We start from the raw sequence: 11,134 nt of genomic DNA, 5'->3' as shown, positions 1-11,134 counted from the left end.
TGGGATCGCTCCCATCTCCGGGCGGTCACATCTCCCCGCAGCAGCAACTCCGGGACAGGGAGGACAATTCGGGAGCAGCCCGAGCGCCTCTTGCTCCTGCCGGGCTCGGGGCCACCCGTGTGCCAGGGCCTCGCATTCCAAGGAGGGAGGGGAAGGGACTCTAGGAAGGAAAAATCATCGTGTTGGCACAATTATTGCAGCCCGGGCAGGACTTCAGGAGTTCTGTGTCTTTCTTCTCCATAAGCACAGGCTGGCAGAGGCTGAGGGGCAGCGAGTTTAGGCAATCATTCTGGGTACATTGTACTTCTTATCCTGAAAAATAATTTATTGCTTTGCTGTTGAAGGCAGTGCTAAGGAAACTTGGCAGTTAATAATTGTTATCAGGTAAATTCTTGTGGTATTGTGTTAGAAGAGGGCAGGGTCCAGTGTACTCTAAAAATTTGGGAAACATGGAAGACACCAAATCTCCTCAGCCCAAGAGAGACATGGAGCTCTTGGAGCAGGTCCAGTGGAGGCTACGAGGAAGATTAAGGGACGGGAGCATCTCTTACACATAATCCACTATCAACCACTCTTCTTCCCCAGGAATTCCTGCCATTTTGTCAGAAATGGGGTCCACTCGTGTGACCCACCTGTCACCGGACCTGCTGCCCTGGTTTCTGTGGGGTTTGAGGGAAGAACAGTAAAGTTCAGTGTGTGGCATGTCTAAAAACATACACTATGTTAGTGCAATGTTACATGTCATTGCACCTTGGATGAAGGAGATTTCTTTCTCACTGGAATATTTTCTAGGCATCCTTGGAGTACCAGGGTTCATTTTGGTTCAGGAAAGCTGTGTAAAGCCCAGGTATCCTTTAATCCATGTTCTGCTCCCTCCCAGTGCAGCTGGGACATGGGCTCTGCCCTTGTCTCAGTCCTGTTTCTGTTTTGGGGTTTCCCCCTGTGCAATGACAGAGGTTCAACAGGTGAACAGTGCTGTGCTTGGGACATTTTGGAAGGTCCAGGGTCTGTGCTCAGACAGGAGCTCAGGATAAACTGCTGACCTGGAGTGGTTCAGATCTTGTCCTTAGGGGTCAGGTCTCAGCTGTAGGGGAGAATAATCTCCAAAATGATTCCGTGAAGAAGTGATAATTCAGCTCTAACCATCAGGCCAATCTCAGCCCAGGGAGCAGAGAGTTAAACGTGTCCCTTCCATCAGTTTAACCTTCCCCTCACTGTAACAAATACACTGAGCTTAGAGGAGGAGGGAGAACAATGGGAAGATTTTGTATGATTTGAAGGAGAGAGGCTGTTACCCAAAATATTTCCCTGTTGTCCCAGCCCTGTGAAATGCTGACACCCAGAGAGTCAAATAAAGGCAGAAAAACGAGCTCTCAGCAGCAGTCATCCCAACCCAAGTGACAGCCTCCCCTGCTAGCTGGAGTCATTGCAGTTATTGGGGAAAATGTAAAGGGCAAGTCTTTGCATATTTAACATGTCTCTCAATTTTTGTTTCTGATTCCCAGATCTATTATAAAGTTATTAAAGAAATTGAGCCAGGAGAAGAGCTCTTGGTGTGTTTGAAGGAAGGTGGTTATTCCCTTGGGAACATGGCGCCCAGCATGGAAGGTAAGGCCTCCAGAGGACCTTCTGCACCTCTCTGCAGCACACTCAGGAATGCTGAGAACCTCAGTGAGAGCTGAGCTGGGACAAAACCTGATCCAGTACCTCCCCCTTCTGTCGCTGTTGGGATGTTATGCTCATTTTCGCTCTTTCCCTGGTGGGAGTGACTGTCTAAGTCCACGATACTGAGTCTTTACTAAACTCAAGACGTGCAGCAGACAATTTTCCCCTTCCCTATGAGGAACACTGTGGTTTTGAATATGATTGGAGGTGCCTTTTCCATCCCCAGGGTCACCCTGTTTCTTTAGGTGTAATGAAAATGGGTCCAACCTCTCCAAGGCCTGGAAAACAGCAGAGCTTTAGAGTACCTGGAAAAAGGGGATCCAGGCAGAGGGTGGAAGAGTCATCCCTAGAATTATTATTGCTGGGGTATCGACACCTCACCTGCTCTTGCACAGTCCACTAATTTCTAAATATATTCTCATTTACCAGCTGTGTTTAAACTATTAGTTGGAAATACTGTTCTATACAAATAATCACTGAAATCTGAGTTCTCTCAGTCACAGTGCATTTATGTTCTCTTACCTGCATATGAATATAATTTCAGATTCAAATTTGCAGTGAAATCCTTCAAGAGTGTGCATAGGATGTGCACAGTTAGTTTCAAACATTTCTGGAGAACAGGATAGTTTGAGGATTTGTGCTGCTGGAAGCTCGTTTGCTGAAGGGCTGGGGGTGAAATGTGGGAGCTGCTGCCTCACTCATGTCAAATTCGGGATTATTATTTTTTACTGTTCTTCCCCCCCCCCCCCCCGAAAAGTTAATAATTTTCTCGAGGCCGACACACAGAGATGAATAATTTCTGTACCCTTTTTTCGATGTCAGGGAGAAATCAGAATGAAAACTCACCGCTGTTCTGCATTTCAGTTTCTAAAAGGCTTTTATGTGAACAAGCAAAAAGTGCTCCTTGTTTTCCATCTCTGTCATTATTGGAACATTTATCTGTGTCTTCCTGGTAACGTCTAGTGCTTTTGCCGCATAATTGCTGTCAAATTACGCCAGGCCAACATTAAATATTTGACTCCTTAATACTTTTTACTTTCAGCAGGGCTATCTTCCTGCTGCCTCGCAGCCCCAGTTCGCTTCGGAATTAACAGGAAGGAAAATGCAAAATTGTTCCACACAAAGATAATTATCATAAAAATCTTTTCTCCCAACCCCAGCCAAACACAGCAGACCCCTTATCACTGCAGGAATTTTGAGTAGGGCACTTGAACTCCTTTGAGATTCGAGTCTGGTAGATTAGCATGTAGATGCCACATAATTGTGTTCCCCTTGGTTTCTCTGAAAGCTATTAGGCACTGATTTATTTTTCTGTTACATTCCTGCTTTGTCCTGAGTGTTACTGATGGAACTTCAGATAGGCACATATAACCACAGATTTGACAAACAAGACACAGAGAACAGGCAGCAATTTCTGTGTAACTGGGTTGTTCTTTTCTTTTCAGCCCCTTCTCCCTGTCAGACACCAGAGCAGTTACCTTTCTGAAGGGCAGCATTTGCTGTTTTCATTTGTGACGCCTAAAGAAAGGGGAAAACTTTAATGAGAACTTGTTTTGAAGGGCAGCCTTTTTATTTTTGGTACTTAAAGAAGGAAAAAAGAAACCCTTTAATGAACCTGAAGTCTGCAAACCGGGTGTCTCATACAGACACAAAATCGATACCAGGTCTGAGCTCAGCCCTGATTTAGGTTTCAGTTCTGCAGGGGGATGATCTGGCCCTGAGTCTGAGCTCAGTTCCTTTCCCTGCAGGGTATTTGTTGAGAAGTCTGGTCTCTAACCTGCTGAAGTTCAGGAGTGGGAATGCCACGGGAATGGGTATTGGATATGGGTATACTAGCATAGAATTATGGAATGATTTGGGATGGAGGGGACCTTAAAGACCATCCAGTGCCACCCCCTGCCATGGGCAGGGATACCTCCCACTAGCCCAGGATGCTTCAAGCCCCCTCAAACCTGGGCACTCCCAGGGTTGGGGCAGCCACAGCTTCTCTGGGCAGCCTGTGCCAGGGCCTGCCCACCCTCAGCTGCTCCACCAGCCCATCAGTTCTTCCTCTCCTGAACCTGTCTGAGCATCCGAATAGAATTTACACCCAGTGGCAACATGAGTAACATGGCTTTTAGTCCTATATTTGCCAGTTCTCTAATTCTTCTTTCAGTGCAAATTTCTTTTTCCAAACCCAGATATTCTGAAGCGCAGGCACTGCTTTTCCTATCCTCCATCTTTCCTACCTGAGTTTGATCCTCTTGTGCTGTGTGTGATTCAGGTGATCTGGCAAAGGAAAAGGAGAATTAGAAGCAAAATCTCTTCTCTGAATTATTATTGGGGCTATTAAAGTATTTCATCTACTTCCCTGCTCCGTGACCTCACAGAAAGGACAAACTTGTGTTGCTGTTGCTCAGGGCAGGCAGGGCTGGGTCAGGTGTGTGCTGGGAGGGGGTGCTGCCAAGTCATCCAGCTTTAGCCAGGGATGGAGGAAATTATTCCCCATGGATGGTTTTCCAAACTCAGAGAGGATTTCTGCTTCCTAGAGGAGAGCTTGGGTGAAATAAGATGCAATTAATCGTGTAAATCTCAAACTGAAGGAGGAAGAATTTCGTCTGGATTTGCAGAAGGAATTTCGATGCGTTTTCTCTGAGGTCAAAAGAAGAAAAAAATTCTGTTTTCTCCGTTCCAAGTGTTTTCAGGTCTGGGGAATTGCCAGGGTGGGGTAGAGGGGTTCTGGGAGTTTGGTAGGAGTTTTTTGAGGTGAAGGTACCTGGGGGTTCCCAGCCTGCAGGATTCCAGTCGCTCCTACAGAAAAATCCTCCTGGGTTGAGCCACCGCTGTGTTTACAGAGTGAGGAGGGGAAACGTTGGCTCTGAGGCAGATGAACACCTTGCCAGAGCATTTCCACGGATCTGGAGTTAGTGAGGGATTTATCCTGTTCCTCTCAGTGCAGTGAGTGACGCAGCTCCTGTCCCAGGGACGTCTCCAGGCAGAGCAGTGGGGTCGTGTTTGTTGGTGCCAGTGCCTGCTCTGAGCCCAGAGCTGCACCCTGGGGCAGAGAAGCCCTTGTTCCAGGGCTGACATGGGTTCACTGGTGCTGAGGAGGGCTGGCAGGGTGAGCTCACTGCCTCAGCCCACGGTGTGTGCCTGCAGGACCCCTGGGGCTGTGGGGTTTGTCTCTCCTGACCCGAGTTACAGACACCAAAGGTACCTGAACACACCTCATCCCAGCCCTCACCCCCTCCTTGCTGCCTTCACACCAAGCATGCTTTTGGTCTGTAAACATGTGCAGATGAAATACTGAGTTTTGCTCAGTAATGTTGTGTTTCATGCTGTTGTTACAAGTAAAATGCAATAGCAAGACATAACATGATACTGGACTTTTTTTTTCCTTCTTTTTCACTTTTCCCTCATAGTAAGTAGTTTGGATTAATTTAATGGTAGTTTATCCTCAGTCTCTCAGTACTGCTGGTTTTTATGTCCCGATTTTTCCACGTTTCCCTCCCCGGGGACATAAAACACATGAGTTACATGTTGATACTTTTCTGCAAAATGCCAGTAAAGGGAAATTCTCTAAGGAGCAGAGCAGGGCCTTACTCACTTCATGGTGAGGCTGCTGATAGCAATTTCAGAGAATATAATCTGTCAAAATCAGCAGAAATGGGAAAGATTGGGTATTTTTTCCCCTTAGGTCTCCTTCTTTCAGTCAAAATCCCCCTTCCTCCCCAAAGGAATATGTTGACCCGCTGGATTTCGTTTCTTTTTCACATCCCTCTTTCCTGCAGTTCAGGAAATGCTGGTGCATCCCTGTGGCTGCTGTAGGATTATTGGTGCCCTGAGTGAATGGGTCTGGCACCCCTGGCCAGGCTGCTGGGATTCCAGGGGGCTGCACTGGCCCTGCCTCGGTGATACTTTCTTTTTCAGCCGTGTTTGACTTTTCCCATGTCGATACTTTCTGTGTAGGTGTGCAAAGTGTTGGGTTTCCTCTGCCCACATCGCTGCTGTAGCAGCTTCTGGGACCTTGTCTTGCTCAGTTTTAAGCTCAGGTTTAAATGGGCAGTGTGGGGAGGAAGGGAGATGGGAGCTGAGTGCCCGAGTGCAGGGGGGACGTGGTGACCCCGTGGTGACACTGCCCGTGCTTCTACTCCTGGCACACTTACAGCAAAATTAACCCTGATTTATATAAAACACCATTCCAGGCCCTAAAGCTCAGCCTAAGTGGTTGCAAATGTGCAAAATTTGGGGTGAACAACTGCAAGGGGGACTTCAAAGCAAGGGTTTGCTCAGAGGTTGCAGATTTTGAATATGGGTCCTGGCTGCAGAGCAGCCCCAAAACCAGAGTGTGGCCACTTCCCACCCAGAGAGCAGGGGATGGCTCAGCTCCATCCCAGCATCAGCCTTTGGCTGCATCTCTCCGAATATTCCAACTCTTCCCTTTGAGCTTATGCACTTACCACAAGCTTTCCTTTTGAAAGTAAAGTGATCAGAAGAAGGGAACGAGGCTTAATAGGAAGCAGAGGACGAGGGGAGAGCAGGACAGGGAAACGCAGCACCAGTGACTCAGTGGGGGCTGGAAAGCTTCTGTTTCAGGGTGGAGAGACCCAGAGCTGTCCTGACTCCCTCACAGAGGTTGTTCTCCTGGAAAATTTACAGCTCAGAGCTGATTGTTTGGCTTGGCACTATGGTCAGGATGCTGCCTTGTAAACTTAATAATAGCTGCCCTCTTTTTAATTTGTTTGACCTTGACTACAGTAATTTATTATGTGCATTAGAACTTTTTTTTTTTTTAAAGAAGAAAAAGCAAAGAGCACAGCAACAAAGCCTTTGGCTCCCTGTTCTTCCTTCTACGGTGCTCTGGGTTTGGACTCCTCAGGCTGATGACGCCCTGAGCTCTCGCAGTTGTGAGGGATGAGTTGAGGGGAGAACATTAGACAGACAATTTCTTAGAAAGGAGCTTCTCCAGGTTTGTGCTGTGGCAGTTTGCTTTTCCCAGTATCTGTGTTTATGTGAGTCTGGGTTGTTCCTTTTTCCCTGGCAGCCCCTTTTGAGGAAAAAACTCATTCATATTTTCGAAGGCCCTCCTTGCAGGCAGCTCAACACTCCAGAACAACCCAGTATTTTGTGTGTCTACCAGTTCTTGTAGGTCTCTCTGTCTCTGCAGAGGCCAGGACACAAAGAAAACAAGATCTCCTCTGGTTGTGTGATCTACATTTTTTTTCTTAATGCTTAAAGTGAAAGCAGCTGCTGGCACAGCCTCCCTTGGGTTCTCTCTCCCCTCACTTGCAGATTTGCTCTTTGTTTGTTTGTTTGCCGGATGCTCACAGAATTTTGCCTTCTCTTTAGTGCTGGGTAAAATAATCCAGCCTGGTGGAATTGGTGCCCCAGGAGTGCCAACCCCCTGTGTGTTGTTGCAGAGGAGCCCTCGTTCCGCTGTGAGGACTGTGATGAGCTCTTCCAGTCCAAGCTCGACCTGCGGCGGCACAAGAAGTTCGGCTGCAGCGCCGTCAGCTCCCTCTACGAGACCCTCAATGACGAGATCAAGCAGGAAGGTCTTGGAGATGGACAGGTCTATGAGTGCAAAGACTGTGAGAGGATGTTCCCCAACAAATACAGGTACCCAAAAAGTGCCAGACCCTCCTCTGACCTCCCCTCTCCCTTCTCCTTCCCTGGCCTGTCCGAGGATGGACACACGGGACGGAGGGGGGAGCTGGGCAGCCTTTCTCCTTTCTCCACGGGGCTAGGGAATGTTCATTTTGGGATCCTGCAGTGTCCATTAGCTGTTGGGCAGCGTTTTATTTCACCCTGATTTCACAGACTGATGCTTTTCCTTGCTTGTTGGGAGAGGCACCCACAGACTGTTGATGGGAAATTTAAATGGTTGTTTTCTGGGTTCCCTGTGGCTCCTTCAGGGCTGTGACAGAGCTTGAGAGACCTGGTTTGGGGCTCTTTGCACCATCTGCTCCCATGTGCTCTGGTTCTTAGGGGAAAGAGCAGAATTAGTTCTGCCAGTGTGTGCATGAAGGCCTTTTATAGGGACCTCTTGGTCACTGGAGATCAGTGGGTTTAAAGAGGCATCGTTACCCTGAGATCTCTTAACACAATCATGAGCTCCTGTTTGATCTTGCAGAAGCAATTAAAAGATTCTATTCCAATCAAATGTTTGGTTTCATTGTGTTCACCAAGCATTTTTGTAATAGAAATGTAAAAAGGAAAAAAAAGGAATATCAGATGTTCTCCAGTTTATGGTTTACTTGCCGTAATTGTTCAGTTATTATTACAATGAGGCAACCCTAAACAAGGATTAAATTTTTTTTAAAATAGGAAAAACTTTTTGGGCCCCTGAGTTTTAACTGAAAATTTGCATCTTGCATAATGTGGTAGTAATCAAATGCAGGTTTTAAGAGATCTTTGAGATTTTTGATTCATTGGCAAAGTGAGACGCAAATGGTAAAACATTAGGGGCCAGCTTTAAAAAGTCGAGGGGCTTTTTTAATCATTTTAAGATTGTGTTTATTTGCATCCTAAGCCTTTATAAAAGCCTTTATAAAATTCTATAAAACCAGAGTTTTCTCTGTTTACCGGAGGCTGAAGTTCTCACATTCTCATTTCTTTTGACTCCTGAGATGAACGAACCCCGCGCACCACGAGGTTTGTCATAAACTGTGAGAACTGGCAATCCCCTGCCAGGCACTGCGTGAGCAGAGCAAAAACCTCGGGGTTACAGCCAGTGTAAGGCCTGTTTCACTTCAGCTGAACATTTGAAAACATGCATTTGTCACTTTGAACTTAATTATGTTGAGACTTTCAGATCTTTGATCTGGGCGAGTGAGGAAAAAAAATGTATTTTAAAAAACTCAGAGAGCAATGAAGTGTAAAGAGCATTCCCTGATGCATCTGCATCAAAAAGGGCTTAGCTGGGCTGTGGGAGGTGTAAAAGTTGGGGATAGATACTGTGGTACCTGTCTGGGGTCCTGTTAGCCCAGTGGGGTGTCTTTGTCCCTCACCTTGTGTTTCTACATTGGCCACTTTCCATTAGATAATGAGAGTGCAATTTCCTTATTTTTTTTTTTACCTGAAAAGACAAGGAGAACTTCTTTTAAGCGTTTTCAGTGTGTTTAATTTCACTGAAAGTTCCAATTCTTTGATCCACTGGTGTCAGAAGTTCTCTCCTCTGTAGCTTCCAGCCCTCTCTAATTTTCACCTTATCTTAGAAAATGCCCTTTTGAAATGTCTGTGTTGTGTCCTCTTTGTAACCCCTGAGTATTCCTGGCTCCCTGGGTGGCTGGGCTGGCACCACGGGCTCAGTGGGTTTGCTGCCTGTCTGACCATTGATTCCAAATATTTGGGAATGTGTAATATGCAGTTCATATTTTTTTGATGGGGAAGAGAGAGTTGGCAGCATCCCCATTCAGTGTGTGACACGCTGCTGGATTAGTGGGGCTGGGAGGGAATGTCCACATCTGTCTCTCCTCCATCAATCTGCCACATTTAAGGCCACTAAAACACACAATATACCCACTCAGTGTGCCTAGATGGTCTTAGAATTTTTCAGAAGTTAATACAGATCAAATCAAGAGTGCCACTGGGGACCTGAAATTGAGCATTTAGCAGCTGACTAAATAAATAAATGTTTTGCTAATCCCAGTAGGTACTTTCCTCTAAACAGTACATTAGTTTGTCTATATTTGCTGTAAATAAACTCATAAATCACAGTTAAAAGGAGTGTATTTTTGGATGTGTATATGCAAGGTTTATGTTACTTTGGATGTGTAGAAAATCTGGTAGTTTTAAGAACACCATTTCTTCAGCAAAATGAATATTGCTTCTTTAAAATGAGTGGATTGGCAGTTTATAAGAGGCATGTCCATGAATATTAACCACCTGGCTGGGAGCAGGGGAGGTTCTCCAGGGGAGCAGGAGGCTGGTGGCTGCAGAGGTTTGGGTGGAGAGTGGCTAGGCTGGTTGCAGTCCCCAGACCCACTCGTGATGAACCACCTTGCACAGCGTTGCCACCATCTCAGGGCACAGAGAGCTCAGTGCAGGGCAGTTGTGGATGGAGTTACCCTTTCCTCTGGGAATTTCCAAGGACAACAGATCCATTCTGCCCCACCTGAGTGCAGCCAGGGGCTGGGTGGAGAATGGTCACAGCCTCTGAGGAGAGTGGGAGCAGTGCAGTCCTGAGCATGTGCCAAGGCTGAGATGATTCCTGAGTGCCCAGGGGGTATCTTCCTTGTGGCATTTAATGCAGACTGGCAGGATTTCCCAGTAGTGTTTAGCTTTAATGCTCCTGTAAAAATGCAGCCATGCTTTCAAGTTCCATAGGAATGATTTAATATCCATCTGTAGGGATTTCAGGCAGGAGGAGATTTCATGTGAGCTGGTCCTTCATCAGAATTCACAGTAAGGGGAGTGTTTGTAACTCCTGTTAAACTACCCCGAAAGAAGCAAAGGGTGCAGATTTTCTTCCCTTATTTCTCAGGGCTGGCCTGAATGGTGCAGAATTCCTGGCCTGAGGAGTGAAGGATTTCTGGCCAGAGAGGTGCAGAGTTTTTGGCCCGAGAGGTGCAGGATTCCTGGCTGGAGATGCAGGACTTTTGGCCTGAGAGGTGCAGGATTTTTGGCCAGGGAGCTGCGGGACTCCTGGCCAGGGAGGTGCAGGTTTCCCATGGCACAGGGAGAACGGAGCTCCGTGTGCCATCCCTGCCATGGCCCTGTGCCAGCTGCCACTTGGCATTGCCATCATCCCCCTGGTTCTGGAGGCGCTGCCAGTTGGTAGAAGGCAAAATTGCTGAGTTGAGTCATCAAAGATGTCTGACATTTAGAAGTGAAATGTGTTTGCACCTTATCATGTTTCTTCTGTGTTCTGGGAAGCCTTGGGCCTGGTGCCTGTGAAAAGGCAATGTGAGAGTCCCAGCAGCAGAAGGGAATATCTTGTCTTTCCCTGGGGGATGCCAGAGGAGTCTGGGTCACAAAGTGCCCATTTTTCCCCTCAGCAACCTGCAGGGTCAGAGCTGGGTTTGCCTTCCTTTCCCCCCTGCAAATGGACTCAAGTATTAATCAGAAATAGCATAAGATACAGTGACATTTTGAGGTAGAACAGGGCAGCTTCCATCAGTGAAATAAATGCTAAGAGGTTCATGGTGTTTGGTGCCACTGCCCCTCTCACAGTCCATGAGCTGCCCCCCTCCTACTCTGAGGCACCAGGTAACTCTGACCCTCCCTGTCACCTCTCTGGTCTCAGACCTGCCGGGTGACAGCCCCTGCCTTGGTAGTGGGTGCCCAGGGCTGGGCTCTGGCCACTGCCCCAGGTGAGCCCTTCTCTCTCCCCCAGCCTGGAGCAGCACATGGTGATCCACACGGAGGAGAGGGAGTACAAGTGTGACCAGTGTCCCAAGGCTTTCAACTGGAAATCCAACCTGATTCGTCACCAAATGTCTCACGACAGTGGGAAACGGTTTGAATGTGAAAACTGTGTTAAGGTACA

The 11,134-nt window shown here is 47.2% G+C and overlaps 1 protein-coding gene across 1 annotated transcript in view; it reads left to right on the top strand.

Moving 5' to 3' along the window:
- Positions 1-11,134, top strand: part of LOC103762030 (histone-lysine N-methyltransferase PRDM16) — a 255,300-nt gene that overhangs the window by 218,947 nt on the left and 25,219 nt on the right. The window contains exons 5-7 of the mRNA XM_029962376.1: positions 1,506-1,608; positions 7,065-7,263; positions 10,982-11,129. Coding sequence (XP_029818236.1) covers positions 1,506-1,608; positions 7,065-7,263; positions 10,982-11,129 — 450 coding nt within the window. The remainder of the gene's footprint in view (positions 1-1,505; positions 1,609-7,064; positions 7,264-10,981; positions 11,130-11,134) is intronic.

Source organism: Manacus vitellinus, unplaced genomic scaffold (genome assembly GCF_001715985.3).
Source record: "Manacus vitellinus isolate BGI_N305 unplaced genomic scaffold, ASM171598v3 scaffold_46_pilon, whole genome shotgun sequence".
Classification (NCBI taxonomy): Eukaryota; Metazoa; Chordata; class Aves; order Passeriformes; family Pipridae; genus Manacus; species Manacus vitellinus.
This window is presented reverse-complemented; position numbering and strand designations above follow the sequence as displayed.